General features: G+C 36.9%; 2 protein-coding genes across 5 annotated transcripts in view; one reads left to right on the plus strand and one right to left on the minus strand.

Moving 5' to 3' along the window:
- Positions 1-3,279: 3,279 nt before the first annotated feature.
- Positions 3,280-17,502, minus strand: sirt6 (sirtuin 6). Its single transcript, XM_056744474.1, has 8 exons — positions 17,274-17,502; positions 16,444-16,571; positions 13,112-13,294; positions 11,462-11,521; positions 10,700-10,795; positions 10,416-10,496; positions 6,253-6,376; positions 3,280-4,873 (listed from the first exon to the last, which is right to left on the minus strand). The coding sequence occupies exons 1-8, from the start codon at positions 17,337-17,339 to the stop codon at positions 4,400-4,402; spliced, it is 1,212 nt and encodes a 403-aa protein (XP_056600452.1). The 5' UTR covers positions 17,340-17,502; the 3' UTR covers positions 3,280-4,399.
- Positions 17,503-19,683: 2,181 nt separating this feature from the next.
- LOC130418366 (CUGBP Elav-like family member 5) overlaps positions 19,684-25,540 on the plus strand; it is a 140,937-nt gene continuing 135,080 nt past the window's right edge. For all 4 annotated transcript variants that reach the window (XM_056744470.1, XM_056744472.1, XM_056744471.1 and 1 more), the window contains exon 1: positions 19,684-20,116. In XM_056744470.1, coding sequence (XP_056600448.1) covers positions 19,738-20,116 — 379 coding nt within the window. In that variant the 5' untranslated portion in view covers positions 19,684-19,737. The remainder of the gene's footprint in view (positions 20,117-25,540) is intronic.

Raw genomic sequence — 25,540 nt, forward strand, 5'->3', positions numbered from 1 at the left:
ACACGAGAGCCGATACCATTTCACTGTCCATGCTGACTAAATGGTCCACACACCACCGGGTTTTTTTTTATTGTCACTGTCACCAACACGGTCCAGATTGGAGTTTTATGGCAGATGGAGAAGGAGATCACTTTTGGGTCTGTTCTTTGGCCTTGGAACGCTTGAAATAATTGCACTTTTGGAAAAAACAGCATCTGTAGCCATACCTTCCTGTTACGTGTTGTGTTTTATATTGTATAATATACACTGTTAGGTTAAGGGGCAGGGTTGGGTTATGTGCTCAAATACAACTAAACTGTGGTTTCCTAATAATAAAACATACCCAAAATAAGACCTCTGATTAAATTACACCCCAGTTTAATATAATCTGGTTGTACTGTTAACATTAATGTTGTTGTAAATTGTGATACGATGTTGCAATATGTTTCTGATAATATGTATTTACTATGAAACGAGGTTGATTCTGCTGTTGGGAATCAAAATATGTCGCTCAACATTCAGCCGCACCCAGAACTGCGCTGTCAGCATATGTGCAGGCGAGTACCGAACAAGAGATGTGAATCTTTAAATAGTCCCCTTAGAAAGAACATTCATTTAAAACGAGACCAAGATCATTTTTAACAATCGCTTTTCGCAGCCAACCTTTTCAATTTCAATCCATTGAGCTGCGGGTGAATGTCAAACAGCACAGAACTCCTGGCAAGGCAGAACTAAGCTGTTGAGATCGATCAATGCTTACAAATGACAGCCTGATGAAGCGAGACCGGTGAGGTTTCCAAATTGTTTTAAGGTTTTTTTGGGTCTATTATGACTGAAGGCGACAGGCTGTGGCTGCAAGTGGCAAAGAGAGGATCATGGGATTTGCCACGAAGGTCTGAGGCAATCTGCAGATGGCTGTGCTTGATGTTTTATCTTCATATTATTCCAGAAATATCTCCAAATACTGCTCCTGGATGAAAAATAATGGTCTCCTGCTCAAGACTTGTTTAAAAACAAATGTCAGAACCTACTGAGCTAGTTAGCAAATAAACTTAAACTTCAAATGAAGGTAAGACAGAATGAACATCTGGTTTAACTCTACCTCTGGGAGCAAAAGTGAGACGTTGAGTCTTTGAAGAGTTTTCTGTTGGAGGAGCTCTGGTTATTTGGGAAGGTGTTAGTATTCTGTAGAGGCATCAGGAATGTTGAAAGCCTGGAGGGGGTTCTGACATGTCCATGCTGAGATGAGCTGGTTGCTGGAGGTAGGAACGATTGGAAAATGTTCAGTATAGCAGCTTGCCTATTACCGTGTCTGCCAACAGAGCACAGCTGAACTCTATAATAGCAATTTCTTCAGTTTCATTTCTTCATCCCGGTATGCAGGAGACTTCAAAGCGAGATGTTCAGGGTGCACGATTAAAACGTGGAGCAAGGTACGTAAATTGATCTTACCTGAGTTTTGCTAATTGGTCCTTTAGACCGAGTACAGGACAAATACAACTTCTCCGAAATTAAAACTTTGGTCTCAAGTTTTTCTTGCTTATGCAATGTTGAAGAAATCAGACCCTAAACTCATAATTTAATATCATTTTAATGACTTGTTGCATCTGAATGTTTTAATCGTAAAATTGACACAACTATCACTTGTCAAGTGGCAATTGTCTGTTCCTTACATTTAGAGAAAAATCACTATCATGTCAATACAAATGTTGAATTAAAGAGGTCTGAAATTGTTGACAATGTAGTTGGAAAAACTTTGGAAATTGGTTCGTTGGTGCAAGCAACGTGCATTCAAATGACTTTAGTTTAAACATGGACATGTAAGGCAATGTGTTTTTACAAAGAATTTACAAAGAATAATAGGAAACAGATTTGTCGTGCAAGCATTTAGCTTTTATCTTTAGCCTATTGCTTTTCATCAACAGTAGTACAAAAAGTTGTGTACAAACAAAAAAAGTTTAATCGATATTCAAAAGGACAAGTTTACTTCTTTCATGATTCTTCTCCTGTTTTGAAGTCCAGTGGGGTGTCGAAATTTGTTCCCACAATTTGCATATCTCATTTGTCTTCAGTTTGTTTCACTGTTTGTTTTATTGGGTTCCCCAGAATCATCCTGGCTGGGTTGAGTTTGTTGCTCAACAGTAGGACGGTGATGATGCTTTCTCTTATTAGCGTCCAACCAGTAACCTCCACTTCACACTCCTTCTTGTGGATTCCTTTTCTATAAAAATCTTTTCTTGCCATCATGATATTTGGATCATGACAATGTTTGGATCGTTTGGACCAAATAAATTGTCATTAGGAGAGTAACAAAGATTAGAAATCAAGGCAAATAAGACCACATACAGTTACAAGCTTAAGAGGTTATTCTTGCTATTTAATATTTAATTTACTCATTGTTAATTTAGAACATTACATGGTCCTGCCCTAAAACAACTAAATAAAATTAATCTGCCAATGGTTTTAAAAAGTTAAAAAATCATCCGATAATGGCTGTAAATACATCAGCGAATCTCTAATTCATACACTTCTTTGTGGATAAACGAAAGGAAGACAACATGTGCCAATTTTCAAGGTTTTTGCCTGGATGGTGTCAGACCGATGTTGACTAAAACTCTGAACTGTAACCTTTGCAAACAGAACCTAGAAACTCTGGAAGAAATCCAGGACAACACAGTCCAAAGGAAAATACTTTGACTGTCAAAGCTTTCATTTGTCGTTGATCATCACGCTGAATTTACTGGACAATTCTAGTCCCTCAAACAATCTGAATGAAACCTCTGCGCTTACCAAGCCTTCCAAAGCTGAAGTTGGCCAAGACATAAGGGGAGAGGGGGAGTTCTTTTCTTTAAGAAGTGGCTTGATTACAAGAGGACTGTCAAACCGGTCCAAATGGCACCTCAGGGACATGATTCATGCATGACTTCTGTTGTCCCCTCTCATCAAACCAGAGGAGAGAGGTGTCGAGAGACAGTCACCATCCATCTCTAAAACCCTTGGCAATTTAAAGCCGTACTTTCAAATACTTTCACAGAGAAAATTCAGAGGCCTGCTGCATTGCCAGGACTGCTGGCTTCTGTCACACGATCAAAAGAGTAAGTGGGCAAACATAACCTACTGCGTGTAGCCAGCTGCCTTTTAAGGGACAACCGAAACATAACCTCATGTGTCACTTATCTGGAATGGCAGTGTGATGAAGCCTGAAGTGTGCAGACGATGCTACTGAATATAGTCTTGATAGGATGCTCGCACGGCTTTGGAACACCGCTTACAACTTACAACGACACAGGCAAAAGGTAACAGTTTCACTGCCTTGTTTATGTATATATGTCAAGTCTTCATAAAAAAAGGTAGAAAGGCAAAAAATAAACACATGATACAGTTGAAGATAAAAGAAAAAAACTGCACAGAGAACAATCGTTTTAAAGCATCAGTGTTAAACAAACAGTTCGAAAGCTCACAATCTCTCCAAACACACAGAAAAACATCCCTGTATTCTCACTTTTTAAAAGGGAATCTCATGAAACATGTTTAGTTCTTATTTCACGCCAAAATGTAAATACAATCAAGACAGTGAGGCTTGTTTTTACGACTATTAAATCAGTTTTGTATTTTGCAGAAATGCATTATATTTAAAGGTAAACAGAAGTACTCTTCATCCACCAATTTTACATCTTCCACTAGTAAACTATAGTCATGATAATGTCATTCTGCATAAAACCTCTATATAAAACGGGACGGATCATTAAAAAATCTAAATTCCTTCATTTATTTACCCTCATGTTATTCCGAATCCAACGATCATCTGCAGACATTATATAATTTTGAAGAACATTGGTAACCAAACAACACTGAACCCCATTGACTTCCATCCCATGAACACAAAACCACAGGTTTAGATCTACATGAGGGTGAATAAATAACAGAATTTTCATTTAAACTACTCCTTTAAATGTCTTTATGTATTTTTTTCATCACAACGGAGTAGAATATGAGCAGAGCATGTTTTTGACCAATTTGACCTGAATTGAGATCCTGGCGGCGATGAGTTGTGAGTTTAGCCAGCGGATATAAATCCCTACCCCACCCAATCTGTCCACTACTGTAAGTATCAGTAATATTGCACAATCAACCTTCTATGACATCACTTTTATCTGTTTGATATCTCTACAAAACACACTATATCCCTACGGGCACTTACTGTAGTATCTAACATACCTGATCTCGCTCTTTTAGTCTGAGACCTAAGCTTAGATAAACACATGATCTAAACATGATCATGACGTTTCAGAGGTGTCCTGATAGAAGAAAGCTGGTTCAGGTGTGTTTAGAAGCAAATTATGCAGGAGGTTTGAAATGACAGAAGAACAAATGGTGGCCTGAGTTTTGATATTCAGCTTTTGTCATTGTGTTATTGTCTCTATGAAGAGCACTCGTCTGTGTTTTTATTTTCATCTGAAGTTTCCGTTACTGTGCTATTAACATCAGAAGAACAGAGAGAATTCTTGGAGGAGCCGTTTAAAGAACCCAAGTTCTGTGTCTTGATTGGTATAGAGTCACTGGAGACATCATCTTTATGTTTGCTTGCTGATGTTGCTTCGTTGTCCTCTTTTTTCACCTCTTTTTCTATCTTAACATCCTTCTCTACATTTCTCTTGCTGTCTGCCTTTCTCTTCTTTCTTTTCTTTGGGACTGTTTCTTTCTTTTCTTCAATCTTCAGCTCAATCTTGACTTCCTTTTTCCAAGCTCCAAATGGAAGGATGTCCAGGTCTCCACCTGAAGTCTCGCACAGTGTCGGCCCCGTCCAATCAGGAATCTCCAATCCCAGAAGTTTCATCAGCTGACCCATGACTTCATCGACGTAGCCGTAGATACGCTGGTGTGCATGCTTGTCCTAAAAAAAGTAGAAACACCAGATTTTTTTACATTTTTACCTAAAACGAAGACACGGTTATAATTAAGGACTCATTTACTCATTTATATGCATCATGTCATTCCAATCCCATTTTTGCTTCCATTAAAATAACAGCATGACATTTAGGAACAGCATAAGGGTAAATAAATGATGGCAAACTTTCGGTTTATGAAAAGCACATTATTTAAAAAATAAATAAAACACTTTCTAAATAAATGTGTGCTTGTGAGGCATGTTATGCAAAGAGAGTGGCAAATAAAACATATAGCATGTGCAAGGTTATTTTAGTTTACTAAAACTAAAACTTTTCTGTTAAAAATCAACATTTCATTGTTGAAGTCAAAATTAATTTTGACCTAAAAATTATTGGGAAAAACTAAACGCAAGGAATAATTCAAATGTTGCCTCCAAAATAAACTGAAATAAGTTTAAAGCACTAAAATTATGACAATCAAATGAAAATTAAAATCTTAAATTAAAAAAGCAAAAAAACAATTATTAAAAATAAAAGCTATTTAAAATATTAATAAAACTTAAATCATAACTATTATAACTCTGCAAGGGTTTTAACTTCAGAAGAGATTTTCCAAAATAATCCAATTTGAAAATGTTTATATGAAGCAAACGCAATGAGGTCTGATGGCAAAAGAGCCTTAAAACATGAGTCAAACACAGACCGATAGAGATGCGGTCGAAAACAAACAGGATTGATGCGTTCAAAACATTCTGGTGACATGATGTATTCAGAAATAAGACGAAAGGCAAAGGAAACAAGCCTAAAAATGAAATCCATCCTGACGATGATGAATTGAGCTGTAAAGCCTCTTAATAAAATGCATTTTCATAATGAGAATGAAATGACAAAGTTTAGTTGAAGGTTGCTCAGTATGATACAGAGCTCAAAAGTGTCACAACAGACCTAATTTTAACACAACCAAGGTTATTATAATTTATTAACACTAAAACTATTCAAATCTGTTTATTGAAATCAAATATAAGCTTATATATTATTTAACAAATTAAACTGGAAGAAAATTTGCTATATTCCTGGCTCATAAACTAAAATACGTTTGATGCACATAGTAATACATATAATACTAATAACAAATACTACTAATAAAAATGTTTTAAAATAAAAACTATACTTAAAAGGAAGTAAAAAGAAACTTATATATATATAAAATAAACAATACATTGACAAAAGTGCAAAACTAAATTGTTAAAATAAAATAAAAATGAACAATAAAATCAGATTTAAAACATAAATAATAAAACTACAACAAAATTAAATCGTAACGTCTCAAAACTAACTTAATATGCTCTGCATCAGATGTTTAAGACATTTGAGTTGAACTTACGTGTTTGGTGGTCTGAAGGTTGACTATAACCACTTTGCCTCCAGTGCGTTTGGTTAACAGCGGCAGATCTCCACTAGGTTTGATTTGCAGAGAAGTACCCAATGTCAAGGCCAGGTCTGCTCGCCTGATATAGGAGAGATGTGCACAGCGTTGTTCAAAATGTTCATTATTGACCAAATAATTGAAAAGAAGACTCACAATAACAGCTGCTGTGTTCTGTTCATGTGTCAGAATGACTGAATACTGTACGTGCAGTTCACATGAATGTTAGACGATACATGCACCCAAAATATATAAAATATATATAATATATAAAAACCTGTTGTCGCCATTTATTCCTCTCACGTAATTCAAAACCTGTTTATTGCTGCTGTCCTTCTGCAACCTTGTATGTCCATAATTCAAGTTTAAATTTGTTTGGGAAGGGCAGCGATGATTTGACTCTTTCCTCAGTGGAACATATTTGAATTGAAATCGAATTGAAAGCATTTTTTGATTTTAAAGAGTTGCTCAAAAGAAGATAATTTGTAAAAGACCGTATTGAAAACTTTGATATATTATGTGCTGCCTCTATAACAAACTTTTATTTATTTTTAAGACCAAAAGCTAGACGGCTTTAACCTTTAAATGATGCATAACTGTAAAGATGAACTACGTTTTAGCTAAAAAAAAGGTTTATATCTTCTCCTCACCCTTGTATCTGGGCTTGTCAGAAATTCTGTTTTATTTGTACTTCATTGGTTTGAGGAGCACATGAAGGACATTTGAAGTAAGATCTTAAGAAAATGAATGATTACAATTCTGTTTTAAACCTTGAGTGACCTCACATCATAAGAGAGGGAATTGGAAAGTGGAAAACAGGACAAGGTGACACATTAATAAGACTGAACAGAAGTCTGATTGGACTTCTGGACTCGGGTGCTCCTTGAAAACTAAAGGGGATCACCCTGATTTCCCCCAAACACTCTTTCTGTGATGTGCCGTGTATCCCGGGTTTCTCACATGCCTCTGATCCAGATACGACCGCGCAGGCATATCCACCCAGAGTCTGTGTTCTCCTGTGGGACCGTGTGGTGTTGGCTGGAAAAATTATACAGCTGTATTTTCCCTTTTACGTCCACCTTAACCTACTTTTGACTGTTATGTTGCTGTGATGGTGTATATCGCGATTCACACTTATCATACCCGTCTAGGTTGATTCTGAAATCGCAAAGGCTTCGACTCTGTGTTTTATGCACAGTTCTTCCGTGAACTATGGCTCTTTGATCACTACTGTTTGATCTAAATTCAATACGACAGGGGTGTTCAATTAAAGTTCCAAGAGGGCTGGTTTTTATATCTTCCTAAAAAACATCGATGTATTTTTTATCTTCTGAAGGACATCAGTAAATGAAAAAATAAGATGTATAAATGAATCAATAACAATTTACACCAAAACCATTTTCAGAGGTTTACACCCACCTGACTTTAACTGAATGGTGTTGACTTTGTGGGCAGCACTGAATGTTTCTATCTATTGTAATAGTTGTGTATGAGTCTCTTGATTGACCTCAATGTAAAAAGATGAATCTCAACATCATACACTTACTGCTGGACATGAGTAAAATATCCAGATATGCTGATAGAGCAAAGATTGTGGAAGACCTGGATAATTTTTCTTAAGATCAGTGGACAGTCTAATGACTCATGACAAACAAGAAACCCTTAAACAACTAGGACTAAACATAACACTGTCATTGATGGTTTAGGTAATATCATACAGTATTAAGAATAAGGGGCGTCTAAACTTTCGCACTGGGCTATTTTTAGAAATTCTGTTATTATTCTTTAGTGTGAACTTGATGTTAACATTTCTTTAGTGAAATAACTAGCCCAAGGAGGACTACATTAAAAATAAAACTTCATTATAAAAATGAAAAGTTTCAGCTTTAATAATTTTATTTTCAGCAAAATAATACCAAAACACTTCAAAACGGCCTCCATTATTTGCAAACGGTGTATAAAACCTTGAAAAATGATATATGATACATCAGATGTACACTCAAAATAAGTGAGTGCATTGTGGGGAAAAAATAGTGAACAAATGAAGGGAATGAGTTAGGCTGCATCCGCCATCCTATATAGTAGGCGAAAAAGAGTCATGAGTAGTATGTCCGAAACCTCAGTATGCAAAAAAACAGCAGGCGGAAATACCCGGATGGTCTACTACATCCGCCGAGATTCGGGAGTTTGGATTGGATGGACATTTATCTATCCCATGATGCCACCGGAGCTGAGCAACAGTCATATTTCAATAGTAAATCAATAAATATACCGTTAAAACTTTCTAATATAATGAATAAATGAATTTCTCGTGTCTAAATTATTTTTTTATCAACACTCATGTATAGGTTGTAGTTAATACGACACAGGTCAAAGAGCATACGGGTCACATGACCATAACATAGTGGACGCAGTTTTTCCAAAATGTATTCCTACTACTTCCACTCATACTATATAAAACATACTGTTTTTTACAGCCGATAGGTACGTGCTTATTCAAATTCATAACGTACTTCCAGAGTATGCGATTTGCAGACTGAGCCCTTAGCTGCGTCTGAATACACCCCCTATCTCCTATATAGTGCACTATATCAGGTGTCTGCCATTTTGTAGTGTTGTCTGAATTCTGAGTAAACAACTCATTCCCTTCATTTGTTCACTATTTTGTCCCCACAAAGCATTCGGATTTTGAGTGTACATCGGATGCACACTCGTTCCCTCATATTTCCCATGATACAACGCGAATGAACCGTCTGATTGGAATAAGCTGGAGGAGAGTGGCCGGTGTAATGGTACAGTTTTATAAGAATTTTGCAATAAAATATCCAAAAACCACTAGGCCAATGTTATATATTTTTTTCAGCTGAGTACTTAAAATATCTCAATTTTTTTGAACTGCTTCAAATCCTGAAAAAAAAATCGCCATTCTAAACAGTGGAACGGGGCTGTCATATCCACGTTACTCTTTGTTACCGCCTTTACTGACATAGACAGATGAAGAAGTAGTTTGTACCGTCGATTCGTCTAGCATTATTGCAAATGAAGTGGGTACGTTCAAAATAACTTTTACTATGACTGATTTGAACACTTAAAACTCCGCAGTGTTATCACACCATCAAATTGGACAATTACTGTAATATCTATGACTAACAGTTTAGTTTTAAACCTTACATTACTCGGCTCTAATTCATTATAATGAAATAAAATGATTTCATTAAACGCAACATTTACCAACTTTATTACTTTACCTCTTCTGCCAACATGATTTCTCGTTCCCGTCTGATTGATGTATCAGCGGTACAATCAGCAGTGGAGTTGAAAACAACATATCCCATCATTCCACGCTTCTACACAGCGTCATCAAGCTACACGATTGTTGTTGTTTTGATCGTGCGCCCTCTAGCCGCGATTTTTACAAACTGTACCTTTAATGCCACGAATGTATGTTTATGCACACGTGTGTGTGTTCTTGTTGATAGCTATTTTCTACTTTTTGAGAATAAACAGATCTCTTTATTAAAAACCAATAGCCTAAAAATAACGTGACAAATAATGTCAAAATGGACTTTACAATTTCACAAGACAATCCATAAAGCCACACAGTGATATAAGCTTTATGACGAATCTCCGCGACAGTACTGTCAGACGCAGAATATATTACTTATTTAATTATGATTGTTCACTTATTTTCATTTACTTCTTCCCCATATAGTGGACTGTTTAGCATTCGCTATATGGGGAATAGTGAATGAGTGAACAAGTGAGCGAATTCATACGCAGCCCTTGTATGTGCAAATCATTCTTCTTCTGTGTCCCATATTCAGAGTTTCTGAGCAAGGGCGCCCTCTAACTTTCAGATATCGTCCCAGCCCTAACATATACTCACCCTCATGTCATTTTGAACCTGTATGAGTTTCTTTATTCTGCAGAACACAAAAGAAGATATTTGGAAGAATGTTTATAACCAAACAACAATGAGCCCCGTTGACTTTCATTATGTGAACACAAAACCACAGAGACATTTCTCAAAATATCTTCTTTTATGTTCTACGGGAGAAAAAGTCTAGTAAGACACTTCACTTCTACCCCTCTGTTATTCTCAGAATATTCATCTTCCGTACCTGCACGCTTCTTCTGCTCTGTTGAGATCTCTCTCAGGCAGCGAGTCCTCCCAGTCCAATATAGTGCTGATCAGTTTGCCTCTGCCGAGAGAACACACACCAACAGTATGAGTTTTTGTTTACAAGCATCAGACAGACGTCTTTTGCCGTTGCTTTGCTATTCACTTTTATTGGTTTGCTATTCACTTCTATTGGTTTGCATCACCACGACAGTGCGTCAATGTCATTTTCAATGCTGGAACACTGAATATTATCATTAGATTCTCCTCCCTTTTTAAAGTTACCTGCAGGATCTGAGTCCCCTGGAACGTATGACATCACAGTAGCGTCCGGTTGGCTTCAGTCCCATCACTCCAATTACTGCGTCCCGAACGTATTGTCTGAAACAGTCCAGAGCGAAACTGCTTAATGCAACGGAAAACCTGCACAAGGTCAGTTTCCACCTTTGATAAAGAGTTTGGTGTGCGATCGATAGCGTGCTGTTCTCAAAGGGTTTCTCTGTCAGAGGCAGAACTATGATACACATCTCAATCAATACTCTATCTACATCAATGTCAAACATACAATCTGCAGTGAACAAATAAAGACGAATCAATATCTGTCTTGTTTTAGGAGTAAATTTGTACAGCGTCAGATGAAAAACAATTTAGCTACATTTGTGGCTAGCGCTAGGCGTGACACCCGCTGGGCGTGACACCCGCTAGACTCAATAGACAATGTAGTTGCATGAGCACCACAGGTATCCAAATAGAAACATGCTGACAATTTAACTCTTTAACAAAAGGTATGAGCCATTAGATGAAACGATTTCTGCTGTGCTTCCATTTTTAGAAAGGGTTTAATTTGATGCCTCGATTCAGTCATCTATTCTATTTAGACACCCGTTACACTCTTACAATCATTTGAAAAGAGTAATATTTAAGAAATTATTTTAAAAATTGAAAACAAACATCTGCTTTAAAAACACTATGAAGAGAAGGGTCTTATTACAAACAACAGGTCGGATTATAATGTAACATGTATGTCAAAAATGATGCACAACATACTTGCCACATTTCTCACATTCTTCAACAAACATGTTCCCGTGGAGTTCTGAGAGTCGATCCCTAAAACATGAGAAAATAAATAAATATACCATTAGGATGTGGAAGGATTTAAAGGGATGGTTCACTCAAAAATTACTTCATGTCATTGCAAAGTTGCACTGTAAAAAGTTCAACTGCGACTTTTTCAAACCAAAAAGTAGTATATTTGAAATGAGTGAAATCAATGAAATGTACTATTTAAGTGTGTAAATGTAAGCAAAACACAGAGTATCTCAAATACTTCTATTAGAAGTCACCCAAAATATTAAATGTATATTAAAGATATACATTTCATTATTGAATACTCATTTCTTTTTATTAAATAAACGTAAACAATGACGTAAATTTAAGGAAAATTAAATGTTTTGTCTTTTTTACTACTGTATGCCCCACTGAAAATAGAATCACTTTTTTTTCAAAGATTTTTTAAGTTCAAATAGCTGTTTATTTGTGTTATATTCACATAGCCACTGGATTATTTTATTTTAGTATGACTTTCTCTTGTTAAATAAAAAAGAAGATATTTTAAAAATGATTGGTAATTATTGACTTCTATTGTATTGGTACAAAATCACTTTTCGCAAAACATGTATTTTTTGTGTTATGCAGAAGTCACGTAAATAACATAAAGGTGAAAAAATAATGAAAAAGTAATAATTATGATTTTTTGCTAAACTATCTCTTTAACAACCAGAATTTGGTATACAACTACATTTAAAGGAACACTACACATGCTGTCAAGCTCGAATAAGTCCATTACAAACTTTTCTAAAGCCACAGTCAACTCCATTTTACTGTTTTTTTTTTCAACATGTGATTTAATCTGTAGTTTGTTAATAAAAAACAACCACAAACAATATGACATAATTACATGCACCCAACTCATGCCAACGTGATCAATTAACATTAAAATCCGTGACTCATCCATCCAGAACAAAACGTTTTGATTTCATTCACTGACAGCGGCTGAAAAACAATAAGAGTCAATCAGCACGAGACATCACACACAAGATGGAGGTCAACTAACCAATCAAATCCTTAAATGCTTGTCAAGGAGATAAGTGCGTTCATTTATACACGGCAGAACTGTACATGTGAAATCTATTGAAAACATGTCTGTTGATTCACTGTCTAATATGTTAGATGATAAGATTTCATGTCAAACATGCTACATTTATTATTATTTTTATTTCGTTTTAGTTTAGTTGTTATTTTCTTCCAGTTAATAATTTATGTGTCTAAACCTAATCTCATTTAAGCTAAGGCAACATTTCTAATTTTAGTTTTTTTAATTATATTTTAGTTTATATTTTAATTGTTTTCAATTAACCGAAATGCTAAATGTGAATCTGACTAGAAACACGTTCAACAGATCAAGACAGTAGAAACTGCAAACTGATACTGGACCCGTTGTAGGCATTTCGCCAAACAGAAATACACCAATTTTGTTCGGGAACACTTAGTGTCACACTTTGTGGTGTGATGGATTAAAAACCTGTGCACTCTGACTTCTGCGCACTAAACACAACCAGCCAATCAGAGCTTAGTACGATTACACCCATTCTGAGAAAGCTTTTACCCATTTCTGTGTGCAATATACATGATGATCACCTGGGAAATCCGGAGCGCAAGTGAAGCCCGTCCACATTCTGACTGATGAGGTATTTGAGATGTCCGGCTTTCTGGAGCTGCAGAAGGGCCATGTGAGTGAGACTCGGACGTGCGTCCTCAAATGTGGTGTTGAAGTGAGGCGTCTCTCCTCTCTCCTCCATCGTCCACACTCCCTTAGGTCCTCTAACAAAAAAAACCACAAACATCTTAATATCAAACGCATCCCATTAATTCCTAATTAAGGTGAAACAAAAATAAAAATAGTCCAGAAAGTGTTAAAAAAGTTTACTTTTTAAAAAAGATTGCATTTCTTCTTGTGTTGGGTTGAAAAAAAATCACAATCTTCAGTCACATGCTACGTTTCAGACCTTTGACAAAACTGTGTTTTGTGCAAGTAACCTTAAGTAATATTCTAAATGGAAAAACATAAAATGATTTCACAGCCCACTGTCATCCCCTCCTGTGTCTCCCCCTGATGTTATTCTGTGAACGCTCCTGGATGGAGATGTTCTGAATCTCAGATGACAGAGATAAGGTCATGCTCATCTTGGTGAACAGCAGGAGGGCAGAGAGCCTTTCAATGAATCAAACTCCAGATGGAGAAGCTTGGAGGGACAACTATAAGACATCCATTTTAGTAGAGTAGAGCTGTGTGATATTCAAGAAAAATGAGTAATGCGATAGCATGCTTAATACTGCTATATTCGATATGCGATACAATATTTATTTTTCTATCTGCATCGACCTAAAACTTATAGACTATAGAACACTTTGCAAGATGTAAACACTGGTCCAAAACTTAAGCACTCCTTTTTCAGTTTTATTTATTCATTTATTTAAAATCTCAAATTTATAATTGAAATGTTTTGATTCGGTTAAAATTTTTCAAAAAGTGTGTAGTGTTAAAAACTGAAACAGGACGTTCTTTTGGACTAGCTTTGGATCATGCAAAGCGTCATGCAAAGAGGCCTATACGTAGCTTTTTGAATGTTTATAATAATTCAGTTATTGCAAAATATGGCGATTTGCGATATTTCCATTTATTGCACAGCCCTTATTAATAGAGCATTTTACTCAGTTTGGGTCTTACTCCTTTGCACATTAGTTTTTCTTGATTGCTTAAACACATTTCTTGAAATTATGTCTCGTATTCTCAAACAGTGAACACAAATCCATAACATCTCAGCCAATTCCCCAAACATCATATTTTCAGGTCAAATTGAAGCTCTCTTCTCAAACCATTCAAACATGCTGAAAAACTAAACTTTTCCCTCTGATATGAATGACCAGTCCAGGGATTAGTTACGGTGCTCATTGTAAAAGTCTGTGAACTTCGTCTCCTACTGGACTGATGAAAGCATGCACTCTCTGACTCCCAGAAATTGAACAAAGCCAGCCAAAAAGATGGAATTATCCATTTCTGAGAAAGTTTGCAATTTGCTTTTCTGTATGCAATATGAGTCAGGCGGTCAGTCATCTTTATTACTAGCTCAGCTCTCCACTCCTGAAAGACTGCACAGCATCCTCATAAGATTGTTCAAACATGGCAGGACTGAGAACAGAAGGCTACAAAGCTCTGCGATAGAATAAAATGGAAGAAGATTCTGCTGCATTGCTAATCGGATGAAATTTATATATTTCCACATAAAACACTTCAAAATGTGTTAACCTGTTCTCCTGGGAAGTTCCAATGATTTGCACGTGAATTAAAAGTATAAATAATACAGAAGTGGAAGCAATAAAATATACTCAACCTCATGTTGAGGCGGAAAATCCAAAACAACACTAACTGTAATACTTTTCTTTAATATAAACAAATTCACAAGCATGAATAATGACCGGATTTTTTATTTTTGCATCCCACTGAAATCACCTCCAAAATTCATCAAATATGTGTGAAAGTTAACCAAACTGAAATGAGGTCAACATGGCTGAGCGAAGCAAAGCAAACCACACACGCTCATTCTTAACCTTAGTAAGATGGGATTGAATCAGTGCTGAACACTCGCTCCATACCTACACTTACATCAATAATCTTATAATATGAATTAATAAGAAGATCTGTCAGGTACAATTTCACAGGAAATATCAGTTTGATGACATCATTGGACTTGTAAAGATAAGTACCTACCTGATGTGGACGGCAATTTTTTGCCTCATACAAAAACGTCAGTACTGTTTGGCAGTAATTAAAATAGGTGTTAATTATTAAAAATGGTTATGATCTTATACAATAGGTCTTTCTTTATGGCAATGATTGTAATGGGCAAAGATGACAGAAACAAGTCTGTGTCAAGGTAACAAAAACATGAGTACAAAACAGAGAACACTGGATTTATATCATACACAGAAATGTGCTTGAGCCTAAATAAACTGGCAGTAATCTATTAACAGGCATTATTTTTAATATGTCTTTTGGAATTATTGTTCGCACAGCCTATGATTTGGGTTGACAAAAACGATGGTTAAAAAAGTAAATAAACATTGATACTGTACAGACTGAGCAGCTTTCAATAAGCAGTATATTCCTCACAAGTGTCAGATGTTTTTGCTCTTCTTAATCTATACCTCCCTCTAGTGACAGCCTTCTGCCGTTACCACAAACATTTACTTAATAAAGCTCACACATCAGTCTCTTTTAAGAGTCCCATAATAATATGGTCCCATTGGATGGCATAAATGAAGGAGGACCAACCACAAAGACATTTTAAACACTTTGACACTTGTGAATTTTGGTTAAACTGTCAACTATGGATAAACCACACACACAGACAAACTAAGCAAAACAAATCTTGAAGCCAAACATGGCTCTTTTTTGGCTGAGAAATCTGAGGTTGTGGTGAACTTTGATGGACTTTATTCCTAGTAGTGGATTGCTTATACTTCTAGGCCAAAAGTTTGAAACGAGTCAAATCAAAGAATGCATTGAATTTGAGATGATTGTTAAAAAGTGGACCAGAATTTTTAAGTGTGTTTGTAGATTCATTTATATGCATTTTTTTCTGCTGCTTTACAGCAATTGATTTGTACATAACCCAGAACTTGCTCACAAAACCATACATGTTCTGCTTAATCAACCACGGTCTCTTCTCTGCATGCACTATGAATGTGCCATGTTTCATAAACCAGGACTTCAATGTGCTTTTATGTTTCAGTTCACACAAAATAAAAAAAAGAATAATCCCATGAGTACATCACTTCCCTTCTTCATCGGAATGAGACGTTGTTTTTTTCAACATCAGTCACTTTTTATGCATACAGTTAAAGCATAGGACCCGAAATGCTCAAGCTCCAAAAACCAAATTCATACATCATAAAAGTGTGTGTGTTACCTGAAGTCTGGGATCCCTGTTGAGGTGCTGATTCCAGCCCCTGAATGTACGACCATGTACTGAGAGTCCCTGATCCACTGGGCCAAAGTCTCCACTTTAGTCTTTAACTCCTCTGGGCTGTCAAATATCTGCAAAAACACACACAAATATACAGGTGTGCATGAGTCAGCTATAAGCCAAACATCAGCAAACGTAAAGTACAATGACTTCATACAAAAGAAACAAAATGTTGACATTTACATTAAGTTAATTAGCAGACGTTTTTATCCAGCGAGTTTAGACACACTGAAAGAAGTAATCTAACAACATAAACCTTACATAAATACCTACATTTACATTTATGCACTTGACATATGCTTGTTTTTATCCAAAGCAAACTACAGGAACCCACGATATTGGTGTTGCTTGCTTGTGCTTCACCATCTGAGCAACAGGAAAGCCAACTTGAAACTATTTTCTAAAGTTTAAAATACATCTACATCTACTTATACATATAATAAAATACCCATCTTCAGATCTTTGTGTATACAAATGTGTGCAACAAACATTGCAAAAAAATACAAAATATGACACCTGTTTTAGTTTACAGGCGGTTATCCTGTTTACATCTGAGCTGTTTTAATGTTTTTATTTCGCACTGTCTCCATGCACATCTGCCCTTTGTGTTGTTACATGTGTACGTTATACCCAGTGATTATGTTCAAAGTATATGTATGCGGAAAACTACTTTTATTACTGCATAAGATTAGAAATGAATAACGATTGACATTATGTTTAAATGAAGGAACGAAGCTAATTCTAGCTATTGGGCTAACAGATGTAAACATTACCTCAGGGAGACCGCAGATACCTTTATCCGCATAGGGAGAGAGACCGGCTGCGTAATTCACCGACATGATCGACTTTCAAAATAAACCGCTAGTCAAAAGTGTCGGTAAAAGCAAGAGACTGCTTCTCCGTTCAGTCGGTGTGTGTTGGTACACCAGGCGACGTAATCGAGAACGTGCGTAATGCGTCAGTGTTGCCGGATTGGGAGGACAATTTCCATCCCAAAGGCTCTGTCGCTACCCGATCCGTTCCGGAAACACGATTTGTTCCGCGCATGCGCGAAAGTGCGTCTACTTCCGGCCAAAACAATTTACGGCAGTTTTTAAAAAAATGAGTTTGACACAATTGTTTAATAAACTGAAAATTTCACTTAACATCAAAACACATTAAACAAATTACAATTTGTAATGGTTTGGATAAATGTACTGAACGAGGGTCAGGCTACAATACTCTTTTAAGAGCGGAAAATAGTCTTTTTTTTAATAATTTTGATACTTAAAAAAGAAAAATACAATATAAAAAATGATATGTGTCTTTAGTGATCATTTTTTTCCACTCTTTCATGAATGTGCAATTCATTGATACATACAACGGAACAAAAAAGCAACAATTTTGAGAGTTGCCTTAAAATCTGACCGAACTACAGTAAGTCTTTCGTGAAGTATATAATATATTGCAGAACATATAATGCAAAATTTAGTAAGTGATAAAAAGAAAGTAACGTTATAGTAGAATCTCATATTCAGTTTGATTTTTATTAAATCATTCAACTGCTGTGAATTGATTTATAGGTATTTGCAAAGTCTGTCACCACATGTGTAATCCACGTTGTGAGATTTGAGTGACTCTCCCTACCGTGCAACATATTCGGGCCACTTTGGCATTGCGATCGCTTCTATAAACAAAATCCCGTACTTTATCACGCCAAAACCCTGTCACTCACGAGCCTCCACATGATCTCAACTGTAGATTGATTGACAGATGAGGTCTCCCTATCCAGACCTGTTAAACTGAACCAATAAGGGCGGTGTTAAGGGATGTGTTTATACACTACACATTATTTTCGAATGTTTTGAAATAACTTGACTAATCTAAAGCAAAGATAAAGCAAGCTGCTTATGCAGGTTTTTAATTTCATAAGAAGCCCAATTTGTCCACCCGCCCAATGCATTTTTATCCGGTCTAACCAATTCAAACGAAGCCCAATTCTTCAAATCTGGCAACACTGACTGCGTGGAGCTCCGATGCGCACACATGCCTGTGACGTCAGTGGTGGTGAGAGTAGCGCGTTAATGGGAGAAGACGAAAGGCTTGTTATACTTGATGCGGTGTTGCAAGATCCGACTAGCTACCATGTATTTACCTACAATAACCATTGCTTTGTTTGTTTGTTTTTTAAGTAAAACTGTGCTTAACAGATTAAAGATGTGATGAATATAAACCAGAATCTGCGCTCTCGTGTCATGTTCTGCTGTGTTTTAGGTCGTGAAACTAGCTTTTGGGCATTCGGTTCAAACATTTCATTTCAGATATGTTTTTATAGTGTCGTAATAGTTTTGCAGTGTTGCAAAGCAGCAATCCACTTTAGAACAAACAGAAGACATAACGAAAAAAACCTAGCCTATAGAAAAAAGATCATGTAAAATGATAGAAAACAGCAAAATTATAAATACAATAGAGAACAGTTAAATCCTTAAATACAATAGATATGTAACTTGTTCTGGATTGGTGTAAAGGTACTGACACCAAGGCACGTATTACATGAGGCGGTTATTTGGACAGGGATTAGTTCAAACCAGACCTTACTTTACAAAAAAAAAAATACGGTATGCATATTGAGACAAAAAAATCACAACGATTTATTTTATGATATGTAAGTGCAAGTTGTTTCAATCAAGACACTTCTAACATTTAAATTGGTCATGAGATTAAGGTTTATGCCCTGACCGGGGAACCACCCCATAATGTGCAGAAGTATTAGGAAGGTTAAGTCTGTGGAATATTTATGCCTTTTGATTATTTATAACCTTCTGAAATTCTAATGGTTACATATATCCCATCCCAAATATCATTGTGAGCCACCAGCTGTTAAAAAATAAATTTACGCCAAATAACATCACCAATAGAACCCAACACATAACCAGTAGACACCCAGGGAGACCATGATAGTTTCTAAAAACGATTCTCGTCAGTTAGTTACCCGTTTTAGTATGTATTGTTTGCATTGAAACCCATTGTGCTCATATCTCTATCAAAGTAATGTTCGGCAGGTGGCGCTACGGGGCGGTTTATGTGAGTCGTGACCGCGCACCTCCTCCTCCTCGCGTCAGGCTCGGGCGGCGCGAGCGTGACACGCGTCGAATAGAAAGCGAGCGTCGCGTTTCCAGCTGAGCGCGTACTCTCTCCCGGCGCGTGTGCGTGCGTGTGTATGTTGTTATTATCATCGCGCTCTCCGCCGCGCGCAGAATGGCTAGATTCACCCAGACTGAAGCGAGAAGCCAGCAGCATCCTCAGCAGCAGCACCAGCAGCATCCTCATCCTGCCCACGCCAGCCTGCTCTTCACCGGACCGGGGGCGGTACCGAGCCAGGCAGCGGCACCACTGCTCCTGATCCCGCACCAGCCCCAGTACGCGCACATCACCTTCCCCAAGCCCATGAACGGCTCCGAGCCCATCTCCATCCACTCCGACAACGGCACCATGAAAGACCAGGATGCCATCAAGCTCTTTATAGGACAGATCCCGCGCAATCTCGAGGAGAAGGACCTCAAACCTCTCTTCGAGCAGTTTGGGAAGATCCACGAACTGACGGTCCTCAAGGACCGTTATACTGGCATGCACAAAGGTAATGATGCTTCGTAATGGGTGTTTAGTGCTTTGGTAACATGTTTGCCACGCATTCTTTGATATGACGTAGATAAAACAGAAATGTCTGGCACTGTTTACGTAAATGATAAACATCAAACGTGTTCTGTTGCGCATGTGTTTAATTCTTTACGCGCAGTGTGCGATCTTCTCTTACTCGTATTTCGCACCCGTTGCGCTCTCTTGCAAAATACTGAACCACACAGAGAGAGTTGCAATTGATTTTCATCAGATGTCATTCAAACCTTCTTCGTAGAGTTGCGTGCTTTTTTTCTCATGCGATTCACTAATGCATTGTGTGCTTGTGCACCCGGTTATCCTACGTTATGTAAGATAAGAATTACAAAAACATTGTTTACCTTTCTTTACTTATACCGAAGACATCAAGCATGTTTTGAATATGCTAGATTTGATATTTATACCGTGCGCAGCCCTTTTCTGTTCCACACTGAATTGATACAGCTAGTATAATTGCAGCTGATTTCAATCAACGGCTGTCAGATGTCATTCAAAACTAATTTGATGTTGACAGAAATGACATCCCTCTTAAGGAGTAACACGGTCTGTTTCTGAGGCTTGTGTTTTTGTGGTCGTGTTCAGCCTGTTTGCGGTTTTGCGCTTAATTGAAAGGATGTTGGATGCATTGTGGTCACTCCCACTTGTGTATCATCTCATATTTTTGTGTGCTCTCACAAAAGTAGGGCAGCTAAACTCAGCGTGCAGATGATGCATACTAAGAGCTCCCCCTGTGTGACATGCGCAGCTCTCTGATAAATTAAATGAAACATTCAACCTTTTCGTTTTGCACAAGAAATCAAAGACATCACAACTTCGGTGAATTTACAGTAAAATGGGGCTCGTTTGAAATTTGGGATTTGAGTGTGTGATTTGTACCCTCATCCAAATTTACGGTATGCACACTGAGGGCATGATTGTTTTGAATATTTATAGTAGTGATATGGATCCGCTTTCAATAAAATGAAGTGTAGCTCAGATTAGGTTTTGATGAGAAATGTTGAGTTCAAATATTTGGCTTCTCATGGCACACTTCATGGCATTCTCTTGACAAATGAGAGTCTTTGTTGGGATCTTTTGTGAGGAGGAGACACATTTAGAGGATTGAGATCACTGGGGGTTTCAGTTTGAACTCTTTGGTGTCTAGGAGAAACACTTGAGACTTTAAGGAGATCTCATTTGTGATTTTTCTTTCCATTGGGAAGCCAAACAGAATAGTGTTACTTTGCATTGATTTCTTCTTAGTTCTTCTTAGCCTGAAGCTTGAGCTGAACAGCTCGGCATGAAATTCATAGATTTTATATTCCTCTAACGCAGACACCTTTCATTTACAATTGACGGATTCCAGTTCACCTTTCTATCATTACTGAATTTGATAGTGAAGGACAACATAAAAACGTCATGTTAATTGATCTTGAAAACCCATTTAAAGAAACATACTCCTCCGTGAGTATCTGCGAGCCCCCTCCTTTCTTTTGCTTGAAATATTTCCTTTCTGTCACGCTCAGACACACACACACAGACACCGCACACATGAATAATAGTTTATGCCCATAGGAGAGTGAGAGAGGGAGGATGATTCAGCGCTGGAGGCCTGTCATACACTCAAATGCTCTCTCTCTCTCTCTCTCTCTCTCTCTCTCACAAACACACACTGTCTGGTTTATACTCTGTGGGGACAGTCCATAGGCGTAATGATTTTTACAGTAAAAACTGTATATTTTATCCCCTAAACCTAAAGATCATAGAAAACTGTTTGCATTTTAAGATAAAAAAATACTGTTCTCTACAATTTATAAGCTTTTTGCCCATGGGGACCTCACTTTTGGTCCCCAATGGTGAAACGAGTCCCCATCTGTTGATGTGCGTTCAGGTTAAGGTCCCCACTGGGATATAATATATATATATATATATGTTCTTGTCTGTCTTTGGGTTATTTAAAATGCTGGGTTATTTTCAACCAAGCATTTGGTCAGAAAGGAAACAACCCAACAATGTTTATATTCAACCCAACAATGGGTTAAAACAACCCAGCATTTTGAGCCGAAATAACCCAGTATACTCTACAGTAGGTAATTTAGAACCCAAGTGCTAGGTTCGTCCCTATTTTGACCCAACGCTGATCTGAAAATAACCCAACATTTTTTTTATTGTGTGGGCTGAAAAAATCTATAACATCTTATTAGATACACAATTTGATGGATCTGTTTCAAAACAGCTTAGCTGATCTTGGCTATTTAGACTGGTCTCCCAGACTGGCCTCATGTTGGTCCAGCTCAGAGTTTCTCAACCAGAGGGCCTTAAAGAGATAGTTCACTCGAACATGAAATTCTTTCATTAATTACTCACTCTGCAGAACTCAAAAGAAGATATTTTGAAGAACGTTGGTAACTAACAACACCTGGCCGTCATGGACTGCCATTGAATACACACACAACCACTGATGCTTTCCTTTTGACCAATAATGTTTACAGACATGCTCACGATTTATCAAAATGTCAATAAAGGATAGCGACTGCAGGTTATGTACGGAGAAGATTATTACTCAAACAAATATCTGCAAGGATCTGAGATTTGACGTTTAGATCACTGTTTAGTATTGTGATGTCAAGGTGTAAAATATGTAATGAGGAATATTGGTTTTGTTGAAGGGCATTGTGGGTAGACCTTCAGGCTAAGCTGTGTTATGACATACAGAATCATTGTCAATATTCTCGATTCCTAACTCTTTTATTTGACTTATTTGTGCCTTATCCTTTATGAATGCTTGACCTCATTAAAAATATGTTGGCTCTTCTACAACCTGCTAAGCTTTATGGAACGTAGGCAGAATTTTAAGGCATCACAGGAGGCTGTTTCAAAATGATGGTGACATGATTATGATTTCTAGTTTTGGTCAAATTCTAATGTTTTCGTGTATCCTTCAAAAAGACAATCCAATAATGCTCTATGACAAGTTGAAGATTTTTTTGCAGGGGTTCTTTAAAAAGAGCGACTCAATGTTGTGTAAAAAAATAGCCATAGGTCTCATAAATTGCTAATCCAAAATCTGATTTGTCAGTTCAGATGTGATCAGTTGTTCAATGTGTTGTGTTCAGGGGATTCAAAACCGCCGCTTTAAAGTCCCAAAGAAATCAAAACAGAATTTTTGTAGTTTTTAGTTTTTAAGATTTACGTTTTGCCCGAAATGCATTATTGAACTTTAGTCCATGTTCTGTCGGGCTCCAACAAATAGTCTACAATACGCATCGCCTTAAAACAAACCTCACATGCTGAGACTTTCAGGTCCTCATTAGGGTTTGTCTTCAATGAAATCGATCAGAGGGACAAATGATCTGACAGGCAACCCATAAACGTACACACACACACAACACATCTAAAGTGCACATTACGTACCCTCAGCGTACAGCTCAAAGAAATGTTACGATTGCTTTATTGGACACATACGCTGTATAAAATGTAAAGCTATATAACTTAATAGCTGCGTAATGTAAATGAAATGGAGGCACTCCAGGGACTTTGGGTAGCCAAGCGTAAGAGGCTGTTATTTGCTTTTCAATCACATGGAGATAAAAACCTTCAACGGGATTCTTCCAGCATGCTTTAACCGTGTAACCGCATTATCATTTCTTCATGAGTGTTTAAATCCTTCAGAAAATGTAAACATCTAGTTTTACATCAAGCGTTATTTTTTGTTAAAATGTTCTTACAAATTGCGTAGAAAGACTCATCTTAATTTGTTCCTGTCCTAAAGCTCTTATTGGTTTAATCAGTTAACATAATGAAGTCAGAGACACGTGTATTTAAAACACACATGAATAATTGCCAATAGAGTCGTTTAATTCAAGAATTATCTCTTTGGCTATATTTTAGGGTGTTCACAAGCTCCTGGCTGCCGGTGCTTTGTATTTGCAGGGTGAGATTTATTTTAGAGGAGGAAATGAAATTACTACAATAGGGAGATTTTAATATAATTTATAGTCTGTAATCCAGTGCGGGAGCGTTTGGTTGGGAGACCGAAAAGATAAAGTTGTTTTAGGGCTCCATCTCCCTATCGTTTGCTTTCTCTTTCTCGATCCCTCTCTCCCCGCCCCCCCGTACTGTGATGAAATGTGTTATCAAATAAGATTTTAATGGAAAATGATAAAGAGATAACCATCATTTTCTGCTCCCAGAGTTCTTTATTGATCCATGCCCGATACAACACGGATAGCACATGCATCGAATAACACTCGCTGAATCCAATTTTCCGTCCCTATCTTAAATTGCTCTGCGTGTTATCCCGCCTTGTATAAGGCCAAACGCTGTGTTTTCATTCTGTGTGCATCCCAGTTGTGCCATACTGTCCATGTACCCACTACACAATCACAACTTTGATGTTTGCTTTGCCTAAAGCTAGTAAAAAGAGTTGGTTGTTGAGCTGCATCGTAAAGGCTATTGATCATTTGTAAACAAAAATTGATCATTTTGTTGGTTCAACTTAAAAACATTAGTTAACTTAAGGAATTTCTCATTGACTTGACTAAACTCGTTGAGTTGACTAATATATTTTTAAGTTGAAACTTTAAGGCAACAAGGTAATTTATTTTTTAAGTTGAAACAACAATATTTTTTACAGTGATTGACTCAGTTGTACATCAGGAAACCATATCAGAGATGTTAGAATGTGTGTGTGTCAGAGTGTTTATGCTTGTGTTTGTTTGTTTGTGATTAGTTCTACATGAGCTGGTTGATGCACTCTTGACTCATGGCTTTTGCTCAGAGGGTTGGTTTGGATTCATCTGAATGTCATCGGTTTAATTAAGGTTTACAGGTTACGCTAGACTTCTGCTTCTATATAGCCACAATCATTTCATACCAATTATACAAAAGCTGTGTAAATATTGTTGTCAGAACCATGGAGGAGAACATGAACAGGATCCTGCTTTAGACCTGCTTTTGCTTTAATATTTGTTTATTTGTTTATCTTTGAGAACCTATAAAATGAAATCCAATAGTTATTAATCAGAATATAATTAATTTGTGTCTTTTTGTTCTCGAATGGTTGATATGAAGATTGAAAGAAAGAGGCTGATAATGAAATGGTGCTGGACCAGTTTTTACGTTTAAGGGTGTTTCATTTCTCAACTGTGTGTTACATTTATATGTATTATTTGATCAATATAGGTATTATTTTAACAATATAGATAATGATCTTATAAAGTTTTTTTCTTACTCAGTAATTTTGTGTTGTTTTCCAGTACAAATATCTACATTTATGAAGCAATACATATTTACTTCTTTCTGCAACACAAGAAAAACCAATCGCCATTTTTCTATCCCCACTGGAGTTTACTTTTTCTTGTTTTAAGCATGTATTCATTCATTCATTTTAAAACATTTCTCAGCA

Source organism: Triplophysa dalaica, chromosome 3 (assembly GCF_015846415.1).
Source record: "Triplophysa dalaica isolate WHDGS20190420 chromosome 3, ASM1584641v1, whole genome shotgun sequence".
In the NCBI taxonomy this organism is placed as follows: domain Eukaryota; kingdom Metazoa; phylum Chordata; class Actinopteri; order Cypriniformes; family Nemacheilidae; genus Triplophysa; species Triplophysa dalaica.

Excerpts from the sequence above, each read along its gene's own strand:
- sirt6 (XM_056744474.1), bottom strand. The coding sequence starts at position 17,339 with ATGTCGGTGAATTACGCAGCCGGTCTCTCTCCCTATGCGGATAAAGGT. Across the intron at positions 13,295-16,443 it reads ACAGGGATCCCAGACTTCAG|AGGACCTAAGGGAGTGTGGA; the intron begins GTAACACACACA and ends TTTTTTTGTTAG. Across the intron at positions 10,497-10,699 it reads AGGGGACTCAGATCCTGCAG|AGGCAAACTGATCAGCACTA; the intron begins GTAACTTTAAAA and ends TTCTCTCGGCAG.